General features: G+C 37.5%; 1 protein-coding gene across 25 annotated transcripts in view; it reads right to left on the bottom strand.

Moving 5' to 3' along the window:
* Nucleotides 1-24,661, bottom strand: part of SDCCAG8 (SHH signaling and ciliogenesis regulator SDCCAG8) — a 244,979-nt gene that overhangs the window by 135,575 nt on the left and 84,743 nt on the right. For all 25 annotated transcript variants that reach the window (XM_086344898.1, XM_086344900.1, XM_086344899.1 and 22 more), the window contains one exon: nucleotides 22,545-22,661. In XM_086344898.1, coding sequence (XP_086201024.1) covers nucleotides 22,545-22,661 — 117 coding nt within the window. The remainder of the gene's footprint in view (nucleotides 1-22,544; nucleotides 22,662-24,661) is intronic.

The raw sequence follows: 24,661 nt of genomic DNA, 5'->3' as shown, positions 1-24,661 counted from the left end.
ATTTATATGAATTTATATGCTATGACAATTAGAAAATGCATAATTCTTGCTTTTATTCCTTTTCATAGAGAAAGATGAAATAGGTATAAAACAGATAAAGGGTAATGATTAGGACAGAACACTTTGTTTTAATTGAGATATAATTGATATATAACATTGTATTACTTTCAGGTATACAACATAATGATTTGATATATGTGTATGGACATAATAAGACTTTTAAAATGAGAGTAGGTCAATAGAATCAATAAGATCTCAAAAAAAGTGTTTCTGTAGACTCTAATTCCTCAAATTTCCAATTTAATCCATTTATCCAGATTATTTAAATGAAGAAATTAGAATTCCAGGGAGGTCCATTCCTCTTCCATTGGGAGATTCCCAATACAGGTTTGAATCCTGCCAACTAGAAATCTGCTCCATATTTATAAAGGAACTTTGATTTCTTAGCTACCCATGCCTAATTTTTCACTATTTGCCATCATTATATTCTTCTGTCAATGGCACCCAAGGGTACCTAATAGTTCAGTAGTACCTACTACTACTACTACTACTACTAAGTCACTTCAGTCATGTCCGACTCTGTGCGACCCCAGAGACGGCAGCCCACCAGGCTCTGCCATCCCTGGGATTCTCAGGCAAGTAAGCAGACCATAAATAGTAGGTATGAAAGTAAACAGTAGGTATGAAAGTAAATATCTTTGATTGACTAGAGTTACTTTGAAGAAGGTAAATGGTTTGGTTCTTAAACAGGAAAACAAACACATCATACAGAAGACAGAATGGAAAATATCAATCTACAAGGAGGTCGTCAGCTACAGGCTGCAGGGCTGTGCCCTGCCATTCATGTTATACTGTTTAAACCACTGATTTTAATGAAGGCACCAATGACATGATGATCAAATCTGCCTGTGACATAAACCTGAGAGGACTAATTTATTATGGTGAAATGTTAAAACCAGAATCCAAAAGGGTTCAGACAAGCTGACACCATTCATCCAAACTAAAATGATCAAATTTCAAACAGACAAATGCAAATAATCTGTACTTACTGCCCAATTGTAGGGCAGGACACTTATGCCATTAGGGGTTTTAACTGAATTTAAACTCACAAAAGTTCACAATGAGACACATTTGATAAACACATAACCTAAATGATAACTGGCTCTGAAGCTAGATTAATATAAGCTTAGATGATAGCTCCAATTCTATGTACTGCTGAGGTCATACCCAAAATATCATATTTAGTTATCATCATAGCTCTGTAAAGCAACTAGATAAAAAAGAACAACAAGGGCCCACTGTATAGCACAGAAAACTCTGCTCAGTGTTACGTGGCAGCCTGGATGGGAGGGGAGCGTGGGGGGAATGGATGCATGTATGCATTTGCTGTCCACCTGAAACTATCACAGCATTATTAGTTGGCTATGGACGTGCTAAGTTGCTTCAGTCGTTTCCGGCTCTGTGTGACCTTATGGGCTGCAGCCCTCCGGGCATCTTTGTCCATGGGGATTCTCCAGGCAAGAATACTGGAGTGGGTTGCCATGTCCTCCTACTTAATTGGCTATACTCCAGTATAAAATAAAAAGTTAAAAAAAAAAAGACATGATTTTTAAAAATATAAATAAAATAGAATACAGACAGGAGGCAGAACTGACAATAGAGAATGTGAATAATAATAGTAACATCAGTATAAAAATAATAATTATTAATATCTAGAGATCACTTTAAGAGCTTCCCTGGTGGCTCAATGGTAAAAATCTGCCTGCCAATGCAGGAGACATAGGAGACTTGGGTTCGATCCCTACGTCAGGAAGATCCCCTGGAGAAGGAAATGGAAACCCTCTCCAGTATTCTTGCCAGGAAAATCCCACGGACAGAGGAGGCTGGCGGCCTACAGTCTATGGGGTTGCAGAGTCGGACACAACTTAGAAACTAAACAATAACCATAGATCATTTATTAATATGTCCTGGGCTATGAGATTACCTCAAGGGTTTTACAAAACCCCCCAAAGTGGTAATTTTATCTATCCTCATTTTACAGATATGACAAAAAGGCTTGGACATAGTAAGTATTAATTATTTGACCAAGTTCACCAGATAGTATTATAGATACTAAAGTAAGAATTTGACTTCAGGCTATCTACTTTCAGGGTCTGAACTCCTGGCTACCTAACCACCCACCTATCCAGTTATGGTGACCCTAACTGCGTGCTAGGCACTGAAGCACTGGAATACAAAAGAGGATGTGACAAGTAAGAGAATCTGACCTCAAACTTATATTCCAATGAAAGAGACAGATTTTTTTAAGTAAAAAAAAAATCATATAAAGTTGTAGGTTTCATGAAGGAAACAAACAAGGTACTACGAGAGAATAATGGGGTGGTGTGCAGCAGGATATATGTTAATAGAGAAGTGAAGGCATTTAAGTGGAAACCAAAGACAGAGAAAGAGTTGGTTAACCACAGGAAGAGTGAAGAAGAACAGAAAAGGTCGACATTTGTCCAAAGGCCTTGACATCTTTGAGAAACTAAAGAAAAACTATGAGGCTCAAGTGAATGGAGACAGGAAGAATAGATAAGGGTAGGTATTAAGACAGTTGGTGATCAGATTACACAGGGTCTGGTAAACTATTAAAAAAAAAAAGAGTTTGGAATTATGTTTCTAAATGCAAATGGGAAAATATGTCAATCTGTTAAATGGAAGAACACTGATTCAATTCACAGTTTGTCTTTGCTAATGTGTTATATACATATTGAAGGGGAATTACTTCATAAAACTAATATTGTGGCAAGGAAAAAACAGATAACACACACAATAAATGAGTAAGATATAGAGTACAATAAAGCAGAAAGGGGAAAGAGAGTACTGGGGGAATGATATACAATTTAAAATAAGGTGGTCAGGGATGGGCTCACAGAGGAGATGATATCAAAGCAATTATTTGCTGGGCAGTGATTAAACTAGTGATCCATTAGGTCACCATGCAGAAAAGCGGTCCAGACAAAGGGAAGAGAAAGACACAGGCCCTGAATGGGATTGTGTATCTGATGTGTGTGAGGAACAGCAAGGAAGCCAGTATGACTAGAGCAGAGCAACGGAGGAGAAAAATAGGAGATGAGGGGCAGAGAGGTTAACTGGAGGGATGGACTTTGCAGCATCTTATAGATCAATTGTGGAAATTTTGCCTTTCCATATCTGAGGTAGGGAATCACTGGTAGTTGCAATCAGAAGCGGGACAATATTTGACACAGAATTTAACAGATCTCTCTGTCCATAAAGGGACTAAAATGCATTGAAGCAGGAAAAAAAGGAAGCCAATTAGGACATTACTTCAATAACACCTGTAAAGATGGACATGGAACAACAGACTAGTTCCAAATCAGGAAAGGAGTACGTCAAGGCTGTATATTGTCACCCTGCTTATTTAACTTATATGCAGAGTATATCATGTGAAATGCCAGGCTGGATGAAGCACAAGCTGGAATCAAGACTTCAGGGAGAAATATCAATAACCTCAGATATGCAGATGATACCACACTTATGGCAGAAAGCAAAGAAGAACTAAAGAACCTCTTGATGAAAGGGATAGAGTAGAGTGAAAAAGTTGGCCTAAAATTCAACATTCAGAAAACTAAGATCATGGCATCTGGTCCTATCGCTTCATGGTAAATATATGGGGAAACAATGGAAACAGTGAGAGACTTTATTTTTGGGGGCTCCAAATCACTACAGATGGTGACTGCAGCCATGAAATTAAAAGACACTTGCTCCTTGGAAGAAAATTTATGACCAACCTAGACAGCCTATTAAAAAGCAGAGACATTACTTTGCCAACAAAGGTCTGTCTAGGCAAAGCTATGGTTTTTCCAGTAGTCATGTATGGATGTAAGAGTTGGACTATAAAGAAAGCTGAGCACCAAAGAATTGATGCTTTTGAACTGTGGTGTTGAAGACCCTTGAGAGTTTCTTGGATTGCAAGGAGATCAAACCAGTCCATCCTAAGGGAAATCAGTGCTGAATAGTCATTGGAAGGACTGATGCTGAAGCTGAAACTCCAATAATTTGGTCACCTGATGTGAAGAACTGACTCATTGGAAAAGACCCTGATGCTGGGAAAGATTGAAGGTGGGAGGAGAAGGGGATGACAGAGGATGAGATGGTTGGATGGCATCACCGACTCAATGGACATGAGTTTGAGCAAGCTCTGGAAGATGGTGAAGGACAGGGAAGCCTGGTGTGCTGCAGTCATGGGGTTGCAAAGAGTTGAACGCGACTGAGCAACTGAACACAATTAAACTTAAAAGCTTTTGCACAGCAAATCATTGACAAAATGAAAAGACAAGCTACTGAATGGGAGAAAATATTTGGAAATGATATGACAAATATGAAATTAATACCCGACATATACAAATAGTTCACACAACTCAACATCAAAAAAACAACAGAATTAATAAATGGGCAGAACCTAATAGACATTTTCCAAAAAGGAAATGCAGATGGCCAAGAAGCACATGAAAAGATCCTCAACATTGCTAATCATCATGGAAATGCAAATAAAAACCAGTAAGAGATATCACCTCACACCTGTCAGAATGGCTATAATCAAAAAGTCTACAAATAACAAATACTAGCAATGATGTGGAGCAAGGGAACCCTTGTATACCGGATGGTGGGAGTGTAAGTTGGCGGAACCAGTATGGAGGTTTGGAGTATGGAGCCAGTATGGAGGAAACCAGTATGGAGGTTTCTCAAAAAGTTTAAACTGGAACTACCATATGATTCAGCAATTCCACTCCTAGGTATATATCCAAAAAACAAAAACAGAAACACTAATTCGAAAAGATACATGTACCCCAACATCCACAGAAGCATTATTTACAATCACTAAGACATGAGAACAACTTAAGTGTCCACTAATACATGAAAAGATAGAGAAGATGTGGTGTACATATACAATGGAATACTACTCAGTTATAAAAAAAGAATGAAATTTGATGGACATAGAGAGCACTATGCTAAGTAAAATAACATAGAGAAGACAAGTACTGTATGATATCACTTATATATGGAATCTAAAAAATATAACAAACTAACGAATATAACATAAAAGAATCAGACTCACAGATAATACACCACTAGAGAATAAACAAGTGGTTACCAGCAGTGGGGAGCAACACAGGAATAGGGGAGTGGGAAGTACAAACTATTGAATGTAAGATAGGCTCGAGGAAGTGTTGTACACCATGGGAAATACAGCCAGTATTTTGTAATAACTGTAAATGGGAAGTAACCTTTTGAAATTGTATTAAAAAACTTTCTGCCTGATATAGCACAACAAAGATGGACTAGGAGTTAGAGGATCTGTCAACTAGTTTAGGCACGGTTATTAATTATTTGGGCTTCCCAGGTGGCGCTGGTGGTAAAGAAACTGCCTGCCAATGCAGGAGGCATGAGACGTGGGTTTGATACCTGGGTCAGGAAGATCCCCTGGAGGCGGGCATGGCAACCCACTTGAGTATTCTTGCATGGAGGATCCCATGGACAGAGGAGCCTGGTGGGCTACAGACCATAGGGTCGCAAAGACTCAGACACGACTGAGGTGATTTAGCACGCACGCATTAATTATTTAAAATTCTTTAGCTCATTTAGGCATTAATTTATTTAATCATTCAACTAACAGATAAAACTTGTAGTAGGCCTTCTTTGTGCTGGATACTAGAGATACAATGATGAATAAGATATGGACTCTGACTTTGTAGTTTACAGACATTTCTGGCAAATGATAGTTTTCTAGGGCTCAGTGTTCTCTCCTCATCTCCTATGCCTCCTTTTGCCCTCAGGTATATATAGAACAAACAGTGTCTTTGCATATTCTACCCATTTTGCTGAGTGGCCTTCCTTTCCCACTCTCTTTTTTTCTCCTCCAGACTATGTTGAAATATGAATTTTATGGTAAAATCTTTTTTATAACAACTTTATTGACATAATTCACATACAATTCCTCCATTAAAGTATATCATTGAATGTGTTTTAGTATATTCAAGAGGTGGGCAACCATCACTTTAACGAATTTTAGAACATTTTTTCACGCCAAAAGAAAGTCCATACCCATCAGCAGTACTCCCCATTTGCCCTCAATCCACTCAATCCAAGCATCTACTAATCTTTCTCTATAGATGTGCCTATTCTGAACATTTCATGTAAATGGAATCATACAATATGCTGTCTTTTGTGACTAACTTCTTCCACTAAGTGGAATATTTTCAGGGTTCAACCATGTTGTAGAATGTATCAGCACCTCATTCCTTTTTATTGCCAACACATAGCTTTATAGATAGAGATAATCACATTTTATTTATCCTTTTATTAGTTGAAAAACATTTGGGTTATTAGTTTGTGGCTATTATGAGTAATGCTACTATGAACACTCATATGTTTTTCTGTGGACATGTTTCATTTCTATGGGGTATATACACAGTAGCAGAATTACTGGTCATATGGAAACTTTAAGTTGAAACTTTTGAGAAACTATCACACTATTTACCAAAGCAGCTGCATAGCTTATAATTCTGCCAGTAATATATGATGCTCCAATTTCTCCACATCCTTGTCGACACTTGTTTTTATCTATCTTTTTGATTATGGCCATCCTAGCAGGTGTGAAGTAGTATCTCACTTTTGATTTGATTTGCATTTCTCTGACAGCTAATGATGAGCATCTTTTCATGTGTTTATTTGTCATTTGTACATCTTCTTTGGAAAAATATCTATTAAGATGCTTTGCCTGATTTTGAATTGGGTTTTTATTATTAAATTGTAAGCCTGCTTTATACATTCTAGAAACAAGTCTCTTATCAGATTAGGTGATTTGTAAAAATTTTCTCCCATTCTGTGGGTTTTCTTGCCACTATCTTGATGATGTCCTCTGAACCACAGACATTTTTAATTTTGATGATATCCAATTTATCTATTTTTTTCTGCTGTTGCTTATGCTTTTAGTGTCCTATCCAAAAAGTCATTGCCTAGTCCAAGTTCACAAAGATTTATGTCAATGTCTTCTTGCAAGAATTGTATAAGTTTAGCTCTTACATTTACATTTAGGTTTTTCATCTACTTTGAATTTACTTTTACAAAGAACAAAAGGTAGGGGCCCAACTGTATTCTTTTACAACTGGATATTCAGTTTTCCCAGCATCATTTGTTGAAAACCTGTATTTCATCCATTGAATTTTCTTATTATCCATGTTGAAAACTGACTGACTATTGTGTAAAATATTTTTGAACCCTCTCCCACCACAGTAAGCTACCCTTCCACTCAGCCCTCATCTCATCACATTTAATGGTCTCACCAGACTATAAGAGTTGTGTAAATAATAAATACATTTTGTTTCTCAATTCAACCCCAGTGCCTATTTGTTAGTGACACCTAATAGGTTACCAGTAACTAATAGTTAAATAAATAGATTCTTTAAAATGAGGCATTCACTCTTGGCTCACTCACAGCCTAATCATTTATGAAATGAAGGGGCCAGAATAAGTCATTAATCCTCAGTGCCCATCAAACTATTGCCCTTTATTATCTGATGTCCTCCCTTTGATCCTTCATATGTAGCCACTGAAACTAGGAAGACAAAAGATAAAAATTAGCTTCATGAATTTTATTGCTATGTGGTTAGAAAGCATGGTCTGAAAAATGCCAAGCTACATGAACTTACTCTCAACAATCAGCAACGGTTGAGGGAAATGGGGGTGGAGAAGAAGAACTACAGCAGTTACAGTTTTAAAAAATCCATGATTATGGATCCCTCCTGAAAATACTGATGGAATATAATGGTGGATCTGTGGTCATGTTGGCTCCTTCTGAGTTATAATTGAATGTGAAACTAAGTAGAGGTAAGTAAGTAGAGGTGAAAGCCCAGTTATTCTTAGTATGACTTTAGAATGCCTTGTAAAATCTTCCTCATTTTCTCTTCCTACTTTGTTTTTCTTTTCCTCTTTTCTTCTTGTTTTTATAACTGGAACAACTCAAGGTTTCTTTGTTCTCTCCTGGCTGATGAGGTAAGTCAAAGATATCCTAAATTCAGCATTTAGAGACTTCAGGCTCTGCTCAAGAAAACCCTGTTTATCAGTAAGTCATACGTCTTGTATTACATATTAGTGATAAATATATATATATATATATATAAAAGACACATACACTCGTACATATACATGTATGTACCTATATATACACACACACAAAGATATATATTTATAGATTTTTAATACATAAATAGATATTTGATCCATCCATTTACCTTAACTCCCCTTTTAAATCAAAACATATCTGGCTCTTGATATATAAACCCTTAAACAGCTTCAATTACTATGCACATAGTGGACTTTCCAGTACTCTGGAAAATCCCATGGACGGAGGAGCCTGGTAGGCTGCAGTCCATGAGGTAGCGAAGAGTCGGATACGACTGGGCGACTTCACTTTCACTTTTCACTTTCACACACTGGAGAAGGAAATGGCACCCCACTCCAGTACTCTTGCCTGGAATATCCCAGGGACGGGGGAGCCTGGTGGGCTGCCGTCTATGGGGTCGCACAGAGTCGGACACGACTGAAGCGACTCAGCAGCAGCAGCAGCAGCAGTGGACTTTCACTTCTTTAGGGAAGAAATACTGACCCAGCCCTATTTTTCTGTGATAAACTTAAGTGTAGAGATAAGTTGAAAATGACAGCCTAAAGTTTCTAATTCAAATTAGGATATGACAGTTACCTCTCAGTATGAGATTACCACATTAAGTAAGTCAGACAGAGAAAGATAAATATTATACCATTTAAACATGGAATTTAAAAACATGATACAAATGAACTTATTTACAAAACAGATTCGCGGATATAGAAACCAAATTTATGATTACCAAAGTTGGAAAGGTGAGTGCGTGCTCAGTGGTTTAGTTGTATCTGACTCTTTGCGACCCTTTGGACTGTAGCCCACCAAGCTCCTCTGTCCATGGGATTTTTTAGGTAAGAATACTTCAGTGGGTTGCATTTCTTCCTCCAGGGGATCTTCCCAACCCAGGGATCGAACCCACATCTCTTACATCTCCTGCATTGCAAGTAGATTCTTTACCTGCTAAGCCATCAGGGAAGCCCCAACAGGAAATGGGATAGGGATAAATTTGGCATTTTGAATAAAAATGTACATACTACTACATAGAAAACAGATAACCAACAAAAATCTTCTGTGACACGTAGGAAACTATACACAATATCTTGTATAATAACCTATAATGGAAAGACTCTATACATATCTATATATAGATATAACTGAATCACTTTGCTAGGCACCTGAAACTAACACAACATTGTAAATCAACTAATTTCAATCATTTTTTTTAAATGGGTATATTCAGATTTCTATGCAGAAAACTCTGAGCAAGTGAAAGAAGGGCCCAAAAGAAAAGGCAGTACTTGCAATGATGGGACAACATTTCATGTCAAGCAATTCAGTAAGTCTTTCTCCTCCATCTTCGTAAGATTTCCCTAAAAGTTTTTACATCCCTGTCTTCCTTGGTTGCCACTCTAAGATAGGAGCATTCCCTTGCATTTTATGGGGACCTGTCAACCACAACTTGACTCATGATTTCTGAAGCCAGGTTAATGCTATTATTTGTGTGTTTTCTTACCACAGGATGGGGGACATGGGTGGAGAGTCAGGGGGAAGAAGAGAGCAAGACAGAGAGGATGAGTATGAATGAATATCAGAACTTCAGTTGTGAGTGGAGAGAGTCTTACAGAAAAGAATTTTCTATTTCCCACAGGGAATGCCAAAAATTCCCAGGGAAGTATAAAGCAGGCTAGAAATTAGGACACTTCTGTTTTTTTGTCTTTTCCCTAAAATCTGAATGTCAGTGTAAGTGATCCACTTAAATACAGATCTTAACAACAACAAAAAAGGTTAAATTACCTTGACCATCTCTTAAGAATAGCAACATGAAAATCTAAACACCTTGCAATGTATTAATAGTCATGAGCACCCTGCAGTTAGTTACATTTAGGATCTCTGTCTAGGGCAGTCTCTCAGGCTGGACTCCAATAAGGGTCAAGGATATGTGAATTCTCCAACAGAATTAAAAATCTGTTCTCATTCTGATGATTAAAAAATCAAAGTACAAAAAATATCATATTCTAGGTCATCTAGATCCAGTATTACCATAGCATTTCATTCCAGGGCTCTGTTTATGAGACAGCACCAAGGAAAAACTGAAACTTAAAGCATCAACTATTAATGCCACGTCTCAAGGAGTTACCAATTTATTCCTGAGGATCAGGGGTTCACATAGATACAAAACCCTGGCTGAGAGTATTTAATTCTGCGGGCTTCCTGAAGAGTGACCTTTCCGCCAAAATACTGTTGAGAAGTTTGCTATTGACTAAAATCTTTCCTATAGAACTTCTTTCTTAATTCAGAGTAGATCTTTAATTCTTATTGCAGGTTAACTGATGTCTATCTCATAACTTAATTCAACTGTTTAAAGGCTAGACACTTTATTGCTCTAGCATTCATCATAATGAAAAGAATATAATCTAAGGTAATAGCAAAAGTTCTTTCTTATTGTAACAGAAATGTCATTTTTATAAATCAGAGAGAATGGCAAGTTTGGAATAACACTGCATGTAATTTTATTGATTTTATTAATACTTAATTCATAGTTAAGAATAGAAGAAATATATTTATGTTTCTGGAAACATGGGCATTCGAGACATAAAGAAAATTTAACTTTCACTTAGCCAAGCTTCTTACTTTACTGGGAAAGAAAACGAGGCTCTCAGAGGTGTGCTCAGGAAGTTAGCTGAAAAGTCAAATCAAGAAGTCAATCAAGTCTTTGGACTCACACTCCACAGCTAAAATAATACACTGTACACTCTGTGTTTCGCCTTCCATTATCAGTCATGTGGAAATGTTCTACAAATCATTAAGGTAACTGTCAGTTCTCTTATTTCTAGACAACTCATCCTACTCAAGTCTAACACTTTATTTTTAGAGTAGGAATATACTTTGGTTTAAAAGATACTTTTTATTTATATTTGGCTGTAGTGAAGTGAAGTGAAAGTCGCTCAGTCATGTCTGACTCTTTGTGACCCCATGGACTACAGAGTCCATGGAATTCTCCAGGTCAGAATACTGGAGTGGGTTGCTGTTTCCTTCTCCAATATTTGGCTGTGCCAGGTATTAACTGCAGCATGCAGGATATTTAGTTATGGCATACAAATTCTATTATCCAAAATAGTACCTTGAGAAGTTTGCTGTGGCCTACAATCTTTCCAATAGAACTTCATTCTTAATTCAGAGTAGGACTTTAGTCGTCACTGCAGATTCAGTTCAGTTCAGTCGCTCAGTCATGTCTGACTCTCCATGACCCCATGGACTGCAGCACACCAGGCTTCCCTGTCCATCACCAACTCCCAGAGCCTGCACAAACCCATGTCCATTGAGTCAATGATACCATCCAGCCATCTCATCCTCTATAGTTGTCCCCCTCTCCTTCCACCTTCAATCTTTCCCAGCATCAGAGTCTTTTCAAATGAGTCAGTTCTTTGCAACAGGTGGCCAAGGTATTGGAGTTTCAGCTTTAGAATCACTTCTTCCAATGAATATTCAGGACTGATTTCCTTTAGGATTGACTGGTTGGATCTCCTTGCTGTCCAAGGGACTATTAAGAGCCTTCTCCAACATCACAGTTAAAAAGCATCAATTCTTCGGATCATTCAGTTCAGTTCAGTTCAGTTGCTCAGTCGTGTCCGATTCTTTGCGACCCCAAGAATCGCAGCACGCCAGGCCTCCCTGTCCATCACCAACTCCCGGAGTTCACTCAAACTCACGCCCATCGAGTCGGTGATGCCATACAGCCATCTCATCCTCTGTCGTCCCCTTTTCCTCCTGCCCCCAATCCCTCCCAGCATCAGAGTCTTTTCCAATGAGTCAACTCTTCCCATGAGGTGGCCAAAGGACTGGAGTTTCAGCTTTAGCATCATTTCTTCCAAAGAACACCCAGGGGCTGATCTCCTTTATAACGGACTGGTTGGATCTCCTTGTAATCCAAGGGACTCTCAAGAGTCTTCTCCAACACCACAGTTCAAAAGCATCAATTCTTCAGCGCTCAGCTTTCTTCACAGTCCAACTCTCACATCCATACATGATCACTGGAAAAACCATAGTCTTGACTAGATGGACCTTTGTTGGCAAAGTAACGTCTCTGCTTTTCAATATGTTATCTAGGTTGGTCATAACTTTCCTTCCAAGGAGTAAGCGTCTTTTAATTTCATGGCTGCAGTCACCATCTGCAGTGATTTTGGAGCCCAGAAAAATTAAGTCTGACATTGTTTCCACTGTTTCCCCATCTATTTCCCATGAAGTGATGGGACCAGATGCATGATCTTTGTTTTCTGAATGTTGAGCTTTAAGCCAATTTTTTCACTCTCCTCTTTCACTTTCATCAAGAGGCTTTTTAGTTCCTCTTCACTTTCTGCCATAAGGGTGGACTAGTGTTTAATCAGCATGTGGGCTCTAGTTCCCTGACCAGGGATGGAACCCAGGCTACCGGCATTGGGAGCATGGAGTCTTAGCCATTGAACCACCAGGGAAGTCCCCTAACACTTAAATAAAATGTCATTTTGTTGTATGTCATCTGAAGTTTGAAAATCTTAAAATTGTCTCATTATATAGAAAACCCTGAAAAAGAAATGAAAAACTTAAATATTCCCAAAATAAAATATGACTTCTGTGCCTGGTGGTAGGACATGCAGAATGTTGTAAGTAGGCAATTACACTGGGATTCTGAGACTGATATAAACCTTTTTTCTATGGGCAATCTTTTATAACAGGGACATGGCACTTGAAATACTGAGGTCAGTGATACAAGCATGCTATGGAATCAAAAGATACATGCTGCTGCTGCTGCTAAGTCGCGTCAGTCGTGTCCGACTCTGTGCAACCCCATAGACTGCAGCCCACCAGGCTCCCCTGTCCCTGGGATTCTCCAGGCAAGAACACTGAGGTGGATTGCCATTGCCTTCTCCAGTGCATGAAAGTGAAAAGTGAAAGTGAAGTCGCTCAGTCGTGTCCGACTCTGTGCAACCCCATCGACTGCAGCCTACCAGGCTCCTCCATCCATGGGATTTTCCAGGCAAGAGTACTGCAGTGGGTTGCCATTGCCTTCTTTGCAAAAGATACATACATTCCTTGAATACTTCCTCCTTCCCCTACAGGCCCATCTCCATTTCTTTGTTCAATCTGCCTTCTTCCAACCTACATGCCTTCATCTCCCACCCATGGTGGGCAACATCTTTACCATCCTTCAACTCTGTCCTCTCTCCTTCTCCTAAATCCGCATACGCTTTTGCGGCTTGCTAATGACAGTCATTATGGTCTTTGAAATATACTTATTTGGAAACCTATCTTATTGATACATACTCCCCTTTTTAAGAATAGAAGTTCACTGCTCTATAGGGAGCTCAGCTTGGTGCTCTTGGTGGTGACCTAGAGGGGTGGGGTGAGAGAGTAGGAGGAAGGGGATATGTGCATAGGGTGGTTCACTTCCTTGTGCAGCAGAAACTAACATAACATTGTAAGGCTGCTGCTGCTGCTGCTGCTAAGTCACTTCAGCCGTGTCCGACTCTGTGCAGCCCCATAGACTGCAGCCCACCAGGTTCCCCCGTCCCTGGGATTCTCCAGGCAAGAATACTGGAGTGGGTTGCCATTTCCTTCTCCAATGCATGAAAGGAAAAGTGAAAGTGAAGTCGCTCAGTCATGTCCGACTCTGTGCGACCTCATGGACTGCAGCCTACCAGGCTCCTCCGTCCATGGGATTTTCCAGGTGAGAGTCCTGGAGTGGGGTGCCATTGTAATGCTACTACACACCAAAAAACAACAAAAAAGAACAGAAGGTTATTCTAGGTCAGGATAGTACATGCAATATATGGTTGTTGAATTAAAGAAACAAATGAAGTCTAGGGTAAAAGGATTCTAAATTTATAACAGCATCTGTTCTCTTCAAAATATGATGTATCACTTTCTTTTGAAAGCACTGGTTGACCAGAAAGTTCATTCAGGTTTTGAACCCAAATGAACTTTCTGGCCAATCCAATCCATGTAAATGACCACAGTAAAGCGATCTATGAAGAGAAGGCAGCAACACATAAATAGCTTAAGATACTGTTAAGTGAAAAAAGTAAAAATCAAAATTATATCTAGGCTGTATTTACCACTTGAAAATAATATATATGCATATGGACAAAAAGTAGAAAGTAAAACAGAAAAATGAAAATAATTTGCTCTATTGGGTGATGGAATCATTGGCTTCTGTGAATGTGCTTCTGTTTATACAATAAATATTGTTTTTAAATGTACACATATGTAGTAATTAGTAATATTTATACTGGATATTGGTACTAATATTTCTGGACTATAAATAAAGCAGCTGTAGCTGTCCTATGTCTAATATCATCCAGTTTACCGACCCGCATGCAAATGTACTCAAAGAGTTGCCGCACCTGGTAGTCACCAGAATTTCTGACTTTGTAGCTAGAGAAGATAATCTGTAAGGTTGGAAGGTTGGGTCAACTTTTAAAGTCAAAATAAGTATGCCCCAAATTTTTAAGGACCAAAATATGTATCATTCACTGAAACTGAATTACAGCAAAAATTACATTTCTTTAGAATCAATAGTTTGATGAATCTTATGACTTCTTTAAACACAAAAATGTTTTTTGACTTCTCTTTACAGTTTTATATTCCTTTCCGGAGGTAAGCATTTGTCTAAATGTTCATCCCATAACACAGGTTATTTCTAAAGGGGCTTGTTTTGTTTCTTATTTGTACCATTAGTGCTAAATAGCCCTGAATTGTTACTTTCACATACATTGTTTCTGCTTACACATTTGATTTTTTTAAAGATGTATTATTACGGTGAATAGCATTATCATCTTTCCTAGAAAATCAAATGACTTTTTCGACCATATGAATTTCTATAGTGTTTTTATGAATGAGATATACATATATTGTCACCTAAAACCACTGCCCAAATCATTATTAAAGTTATTCATGCTAAATGCCCCAAGGACTTGCAACTTGATATTCTTCCCTGGATTGATGTCGAACTGTTTCTTTGTTCAAAAAAATCAAACTTACTTTTTTTTACTGCTAATTTTCTGATCCTATGAATGTAATTATGATTTTAAATGAAGAAATTAACTTTATATGGTATTTCAGAAAAATAACAAATTGGTAATATTTTATTAAATGGAGATATTTTAAATTATTTACATAACCCTATTTGTCCCATTCAAGCATCCCATAGCACAAGAACAAAAGAAGCTGATTTATTAGACATACGCCAGGGTGAAAATTTTTCTCAGAATTCTTGGTTGGGCTGTGATAAGAACACAAATTTATCTAAGTATATTGAACAATGCTTTAGGGCATACTTAGGGAAGATGCTATTTAAAAAAAAAAAAAAAAGCTTTATTGCATCACACACATGGAACCAGATTCTCCTCTCATGGGCTGTAGCCAGCATGAAGTTCACACTACATTAATTTGCACTTGTCGATATGCTACTTTACAAGTATTTTTTAGGCATGTTCAAATGTGTACTCTGGCTCTTAAACTAGAATATAAACCCCCTAAGGGCAGGACCTGGGTCTTCCAGTTATCACCCCACAGTGTCTAGCGTAGCTGGTGTGGGCAGGCCAAGCCCTCTGGGCTACAGTCTAAGTGAGGAGCAGGGAGAGGAATGTGCTAAACCTCCATCACTGAAAGAGGGTGTGAAGAACACTGGAGAGCAACTCTGTCATCACCAGGACCAAGTGATTACATGCACGAACGGCGTGCCCAAGCGGCCCCTCCCAGTCATTTTTCAGAGCTAGAAGTGAGGCTGCAGGTGCTGGGTGGATAGTCTCTGAAGCCTAGCTCTCAGAAGCCTCCATTATCTCAGTATATTCCCCAAAAGCCCCCTGAAGAGAGTATATAGCATTACAGACACATAAGAGAGAACAGAGCCGAACAGGATTTTATTTTAATCTGTAAGTGCCAAATTATGAATGATAGTGAAAGTGTTAGTCACTCAGTCATGTCTGACCCTTTATGACCCCAGGAACTGTAGCCCCTCAGGTTCCTCTGTCCATGGAATTCTCCAGGCAAGAATACTGGAGTGGGTTGCCATTTCCTTCTCCAGGGGATCTTCATCACCCAGGGATCAAACCTGGGTCTCCTGCATTGCAGGCAGATTATTTACCATCTGAGCCACTAAGGAAGCCCTAAATTATAGAAAAGACAAATATTAATACCCCTAGTAGCCACGTTAATACAGACAATGAAATGTTCCTAGGATGTTTCCAGAATCAAATAAAAGACAATGGACCTCAGAGATCCATTAGCGGCTGTTTAAAGCTAAAAGTTTCATGATCTGTTACAGCAATCTATTTCAATCTTCTTGCTGTCAGAAAATTCTTATTTTGGGCTACTATAATTTCCAGTTGCTGTGATTAAATCTCTTTGTTCTTATTCTTTCCTTACTAAAGATCAAGTGTTTAACTTTCTCCTTGAAATTATGTCAAGTCCTTAAAGACAAGTGAAGCAATGTTTCAGTCTTCTCTAAGTAGAAAGGTACAATTCTTCAACTTTCCTCTATTGCTGTTATTTCTCAGGTCTTAAGTAGGTCGTACTTTAGGACACGTAGGGCTTCCTCTCTACACAAAGCCATACAAAACAGATGTACTACTCCCAAAAATCTAATTAATTCAATTGAACTTATAACTCTTGTGTTGACACAGTCTACATTTTTTAATGTCAGCATTAAAGTGTGGAGTCACGCTGCTGTAGATAGGAGCAACCCTCAAATCCTTTTTTTGCCCTAATTTTCTAGTAAGATTTTGCAGATTTCTTTCTTTTGTATATGTGCTTTACCCTTAAATATTTTCTTTGATTACCCCATTCAGGTAATTTTGAACTTCAACACTTCCTATGCAATATTAGCCACAACTCCAGAGTTCTAACTTACACCATACTGATAAGAAAGTCTTATCTTTGACAGGAATTAAATTAACCTAAACATTTTGTACTATTATTATAAAACAATGTATGTATTTATATTTGTACTCCCATCCAAGCCATTAAGTCAAATGCCTCTAATCAGACAATAACACAATGACCAGTCATATACCCATCTGCTGATGCCACTAGATGACTAAGAGATCAGGCATCAGGCACATTTCCTGCATTTCCTATACTGCGAAATACTCTAAAGCTGTTACGTTATACTTCAAGATTGGTGAGTCTTCAATCTCAAAGCTCCACATTCTAGAGGGCGGGGAAACAAAAGTTTTATCTTTATCCTCAGGGTAGGGGTTGGCAAGCATTTTCAGTAAAGGCTCAGAGAGCAAGTATTTCAGTTGTGGTGGGCTATGCCACAGCTTCTCAACTCTGCCTTGGGGCAGGAAAGCAGCCCCAGACAGTACATTAACAAGCGAGGGTCACCGTGCTCTGTGACAACTTGATCTGTAACAACTGCCTGCAGGTCAGAGCTGCCGGTGGGCTGCAGTTTGCTAGCCCTCTTCTACAGCTACAGGACACCTGTGTGTAAACATACGCTTGTATCTCTGTAAGTAAGCACGTATATATGTGCATTAGCACGGTGGTCCCCAAACTTTTTGGCACCATGGACAGTTTTGTGGAAGACAAATTTTAAATTTATTTTTTAATTGGAGGAAAATTGCTTTACAGTGTTGTGCTGGTGGCAGACAATTTTTCCAAGGAAGGAAGTGGTGGGGCGATGGTTCCGGAGATAATGCAACCAATAGGGAGCGGCAGATGAAGCTTCCCACGCTCGCCCACTGCTCACCTCTTGCTGTGTGGCCAGTTCCCAACAGGCCTTGGACCACTGCCGGTCCCAGGGATTGGGGACCCCTGCATTAGCACACCAAATTGCTGTCTGCTTAGCCCCATAGCTAAGGTGGCTTCATGGGCATGTGATCAGTGTGCTCATATAGGGACCTGTGTTTAGAAGGGCTCTGAACTTGCAGTTTAATGCTCTGTGGTCAACGTCTTAAAATTCTTCTTAATGATCTTATGTTGGAATCTGGGTTTTATTAGTGAAGTCTGATGGCACCAATGGAAGCCCCACTCACATCTGTGGTCTTGTCTCTCCACTGCCTCATGGCTTGGACACTTGTTCCCTTTCAGTTTCCTCTTCCTGGCCTCTGCCTTGGGACCGTGCTGCCCTCCACCCTGGATGGGACCAAGTCACAGCAGTGTTAGGGGGAGGAACATGTTCTGCTGGGCTTCGCTGGTGGCTGAGAATCCACCTGTAATGCAGGAAACCCGGTTTCGATCCCTGGGTCAGGAAGATCCCCTGGAGGAGGGCATGGCAATCCACTCCAGCATTCTTGCCTGGAGAATCCCATGGACTGAGGAGCCTGGCGGGCTACAGTCCACAGTGTCGCAAAGAGTTGGACACAACTGAAGCAACTGAGCATGCAGGCATGCACCTGAGTTCTGCTATTATCCTTTACATCTGGTGGGAGACTGGATCTGAGCCTGAGAAAGGCTGGGTTGAGTATGTACATCCCTGACATCTGAGGGTAGGACATGGAGGTGACGATCCCTGCTCCTGCTTGACGGCACTACAGCACACTCAGCGGACTCAGCGTGGAGCCTCTGCCCACCCTGATCCCAGCACGTGGAGGCTGCCTGGCTGACCCACCCTGGGATGAAGACTGACTGTCTCTCTTCCCCACTGGGGCATGGTATACAGGTTTTTTGGCTGGTGGCATGGGAAACCTGGAAACTATGGACCCATCTGTATACCCAGTCCTGGGCACCTATGGGGGTCTGCAGCCCCCACCATGAGTATCCCATGCAGGAGGGGGTCCAGCACTAAACAGCAAATAAATGACATGCAGGAGGAGGGAGGAAGAGGGAAAGGACAGAGGGGAGAGAGAAAGAGGAGAGAAGCCGACTGCAGGAGAAAGGAAGATGTTTCATAATTTATTCCCTTTAACATCACTTTTTTCCTGTTTTTAGGAACAAAGAACTTTGTATTTTCATTTTGTATTAGGCCCTAATCAAAGATCAGGGGTTGTAAAGAATCATCTCTGAGACTGATTCCCCAAAGTGGAAGCTAATAAAGAAAACTTCACTTATGCATCACTCATTCCAGAGTCAGCTACCCTTCGTACTGCCAGGGCTTCCTGCCGCCTTCCTAAATCTTAAATGTAAGGCTTTGAAATTAATTATATATTTTGAATGTCAGACTAACAGGCTCCTTTCAGAATATGATGATTGGGGTTGCTGCAAGGTAGCCATTTCCTCCAGATAGTTTGCTATAGAATTAATTCATATTTCCTTTGAAGTACCTTACAAATATAAAGCACTATCAAGACATTATGCTTAAAACTTATTGATAACAACAGACAGGGAAAGGCAAAATTTTTCTAAGATTTCCCTTTATTTTCTATTAAATAAGATAACACCATAACATTCTAACATATAAAAACGTAACTATCTTCCTGATTCGAATAGGCTGACTACAGTCATTGTAGAGATGGTCAGAAAAAATTGAATATGGGTTGTGCATTATAGGATATTAAAGAATTACTGTTAATATTGTTAGGTGTGATGACATAGTGACTGTGAAAAAATTCTTCATAGATGTACACAGAAGTATGTATTATGGGTGAAATGACATAATTTTACATTTTTCAAAAGCAGAAGAGAGGGAAAAAGACAGGAGAGGAAGAGAAGATGAAGAAGAAAAGGATGATAAAGATGACAAGGAAGATGAAGATGACAAAGAAGATGGAGAGACAAAATGTGAAGTAGAGGGAACAGAATTGCAAAATGAGGAACCTGCGTGATGGAGATGTGGGATTTCATTGTGATAGTCTCTTTATCTTCACAAATATTTTAAAATCCCCATAGTGGAGTGCGTGTATGTGTCTAACTGTTGCCTATAAAAAATTTCTAATAAAAAATCAGGGCACAGATTTTTCATTCTTCTACATACCAAATGTCCTTTTTCTTTTTTTTTTTTTTGTGCTAGAAGCATCCTCTGAGGCTGGCAGGAGCTCTAACTGAAGAGATACAAAGGAGTTAGTTGATGGGAAGGATAATCTGCCCATCAGTTCCTGACACAATAAAAAAAGAGAAAAGGAGAAAATGGGAGGAAGAGATTGTCATTGTTACTCTCCTAACCTTCCCTTCTAATTATGCCAGAGTCAAGGCTTGGGTCACAAGGAAAATGATTTTGGTGCTCGACCATTTGCCCTATTTTGTGTACATCAAAAAAGCTCTTGTTCTCACCACATTCCAATCTGACAGTTTCCCACCTACTTTAAAAATGTATCAAGAGGCCAGATTAACAAAAATATAAATAAAAGGACCATATTACAAGGAACATCTTATTTGTAAACATAGAGATAGCCTTCCTGTTATTCTGAATTGCATGATATGTAACACTTTAAAACTTAAATCGCTTTATATTATAGGTATTTCAGATATATGTTCAACAGCCCAGCTTTTAAAAGTTAAATGTAAATTTCTCTCCTGAGTGCAGATGGTGGCCAAGCAAAGTAGCTCTTCACTCCTAAAGACAGAAGGTCAGGTCATGGCTGAAAGACCAAAGAACAATCGCTGCTTTGCTACTCCAGGTCATCCATGGAATGAGACACCACTACTTTCTTGTTTTGCAACTGTCTGTTCAATTCAGAATAGTTACACAGAGTACCTATAAGATTTCCTCAAATTCTGTCCAAGAAAAAAAATAGTATGCACATCACATTACAAACACCTTGGAAAACTATTAGGAGATTTTATTCCTAATTCTGACATACTAAAAAGGCATACCTCTATCTAAAAATAACATTGAAATCATTATAAAAGCTGTTCATGGTTCACTATTTAGCAAGTAATATTTACAAATGAAAACTGCTCCTTTTAAAAATCCTCCAGAATTTAGCCTCCACATCATTAGTAGTTAATTAAAATGAGATATAGTGAGAAAAGACAAATATTACAAATACTTCTGCATGTGTTATTTATTTATAAGAGATATTATAATCTTATTGCTCCTATAGTATTTTTTCTCTCTAGAACATTAAAATGCAATTTTTAAATAGCTTGGAGACTCTACCTTATTTCAGTTAGTCTAAAATGTTATGCTAGCAGATGCTACAGAATAACAGGATAGGTATATAATAATGCTAGGGAGCATGACAATATGATACCTTTTTTTAAAAGCTATGATACATCGGAAAAGGAAAGTTCCATGTTGGTTGGTAATACTAGACCTTCAGTTTCTGATAGAAAGGATTTTTAATTCCACTATCAGGCACGCCCCCAACTGGATAGAATAAAATAGTGTCATTATTTGAACATAATGAAATGTACATTATTTGTTAATAATGAAAATTCTTCTGAAAATTTAAAACTCATTATAACACTATGAATGTCATGGTGCAAAAGCAGAATTTGATTTTGGCTGTTTGGATTTTATTTCAGTACCAGGAATTTAAGCCACCACTTGAAAAACTTTTTGTACTAAATTTAATTATCACTTTCATTTTCAATACTTTTCCCAATTGTCTTTGCATTATTTGCATAGAGAGCCGATTGGGTTGAAAAGCAAATATGTTGGAAAATTTGGTAAAAAATGTTGAACTAAAATATATTTCAAAAAATTTACTTCGGGCTACCCCCTTTTAAACCATAGTGATTTCTTTAAAATAATGACAATGAGAATTCAGTCTTATTTTAATTGAATAGAGTTATCAACCTGCTTTCACTGAATATAAAGAATGAAAGCTTTCAATGTTCTGTCACACAAAACTAAGAAAATCAGAAGTCAGTATATTTGGAACTGCCTCGCTAAAAACTTTATCCATGTTGTCAATTAAAATTGAAGTATCTACATGATCTCAACAAAGATATAATGTAAAACATCTGTTCAAACTTAAATTGAAGTAAGTAACATTTTTTCCCCAACATTTCCAGTTTTACTGTATTTAGGTTTCCTGAACAAACGTATTCATGATAGTCTTAGTTAAAACTGGTTCCACTCTGCCAACAATCAATTTGATTGACATGTTTACATATCAACTCATCTCATCTCACAAATTTTAAACTTTTTCACTTAAAATTGGATTCAAGTTGGCATTTTTCAAGAACTTTATTTACATATATTTTAGGTTCAAAATGTGCATTAGAACTTTTTTTTTTACTTTTTTAAGTAATAGATACATATATCCAAATGTATATTTATGACCTGTCAGATTGGAATTTCATATGCATGCAGTTGTATTCTCACAACTTCATGTGAAAGGTGATAATTTTAGGCAACTGTATATGAAATTCTTTTAATAGTATAAATTGGATCATTCCATTAATTAGAAAGAATATAATAGAAATAAATGACAGGAATAAAATCACAAAAATTTCAGAAAAAAAACATTAATTATGTCTTTAATTGCTGCAGGTACTAATTTGTATCAAATCTTACCTGATCTTTAATTTCAAGATCCCTTTTAGTTTTTGTTCTGTACTCTCTGTGCTCCTTTTCAGCCTCATCCTTCTCCATTTTGGTTTTATTCAATTGATAGCGCATTTCTTCACACACCTGTTAGATTACAAAAACTAGATCAATAGCTACTGGAATCTACTAGGCAATGCCTGCAATCAGATCTTTTGGTGCCCCCTAGAGGTCATATGAATAAATACAACAGAAGTTTTCTAAGAATGGCATTTTCTATTTGCATATTCAATATATTGCCAAGATGTGGAGGCAATATCAGATATTATTGAGTCTTGCAATTTCAAATTACAGATAAAGCAAAGCATAACCAGGGAACTCTGGTAATATACACAAGAATTTTTCATGTAAAATAAGAGCTTCAATTGCATATTATCATCTAAAATGCACTATCATCTCACTTTTAAATAGGTAAAATTATTAATTAAAATATTAAGCTATGTTATTATTCATTCAAATTGTCATGGTTAAAGATACACTCTATATTAAAAACTTACTTGAAACTCTTTATCAGTTAGGCTTTTATTTAAGGAAATTAATAAAGGAATTCTTCTCTCTGTTAATAGACTATATTATTAATATTTAGGTATAGAGTAGAACCCAGCTAGTATTTACTGTAGGCTTTGTAGATAATGTCAGTCTTACCATGCAGAATACTATGTATTTAAGTTAAGAAAATTAAAAATCATAGACTGCAACTAAGTCCACTCTGCTTTTAAAATAACTATGGTGTTTAACATAAAAGGAAAATATACATGTAAGTGAAATTATTTTAATACAGTATTAAATAATAAACACAAGTAGTATATAAAAATTATGTATCATCCTTTACATATTCTTTCAATCCAGGGCATCTCCATACAGATAAATACATTTGGAAAATGCAACTAGCAGACAAATCTAAATAAAGAAGTTACAAACTTCTGAGACAACTGAGAACTTGTAGGGAGATCAAATAATACATGTCTGCTAAGTCAGTTTCTAAGTTAAAAATATGAGATTTTAAAAATTAGGTATCATCCAATGACTATTTCCACCTGAAACTTTTTAATTTTGGTAGGTCTCCAAAGTGATTATTAGAATTTTAGAAATTAGTTTCATCATTATTGAAGTTTTAGAATCTTGTAAAATCTATATGCATTTCCTATGTTCAAATAAAAAATACCTCAAGACTAAACTAGTCTGTGTTTGAAAACTACAGTGACAGGATAGAAGAAAAACTAAGTTTCTCCCCTGTGACCCTCAAAAAGTTTTTTAAAAATGAATAAAATTACTAAAAACTGTATTTGAAATTCAGATATCTTCAATATGTGACAGCTGATCCTTTCAATTTCAAAAATATTAGTAATGCACAAAAAATTATTAGTCAAAGCTAAGTAAAATTTAAAAACTAAGAACTACAGAAAAACATGAGAGGAGCCCCCAAATTTCAATCTATTTGATTTACATATAAGAATACAATTTAAAAATCCAAATTACAATACCAACACATAACAACTACAGAGCCACGGTGCTTATAACTCAATATCAGTACAAAATTATCATATACAATAACTATCTAAGCATTAAGTCCTATTTAAAATAATTGTATCCCTTAAGTTTATTTTTAAAGTTTCCCTGCCTCACTAATTTCAGTTTAAAATGCATTTGTTAAATTTATTTGTGACACTTAAGTTTCATCTAAAATAAATCAACAAATTAAATTTAACTAGGATTATATTATCCCAGTGTTGGAAGCAATCACAAGGCACTCCCCTGATGTTTGAGTCCTTTTGAACAGTTCTAAAGACAGACTAATCATTCTTTACTGTCCATATTTCAACAGAAAGTTTTCTCCTTATAATTAACTAAAAATCCTCATGTAGCTCTCACCTATTATCCAGGTCAACCATTTCTATCCCTCTGCACCAATTCCCTTACTTCTACCCCCTACTTCCACACAAACACATCAATCATACTGGCAAATATGATATTTTAAGCTTCTGCATGAACTAGCTGGAATTTTAGAAAGCAAATGAAGAACTATATAAACTCAAGGGAAAAAAAATAAAAATTAGGCTTCCTTTTCTAATATATATTAAAGATAA

The sequence above is a fragment of the Bos grunniens genome, chromosome 16 (genome assembly GCF_055505025.1).
Source record: "Bos grunniens cultivar Pamir isolate PY7600 chromosome 16, Bosgru_T2T1.0, whole genome shotgun sequence".
Taxonomy (NCBI): domain Eukaryota; kingdom Metazoa; phylum Chordata; class Mammalia; order Artiodactyla; family Bovidae; genus Bos; species Bos grunniens.
This window is presented reverse-complemented; position numbering and strand designations above follow the sequence as displayed.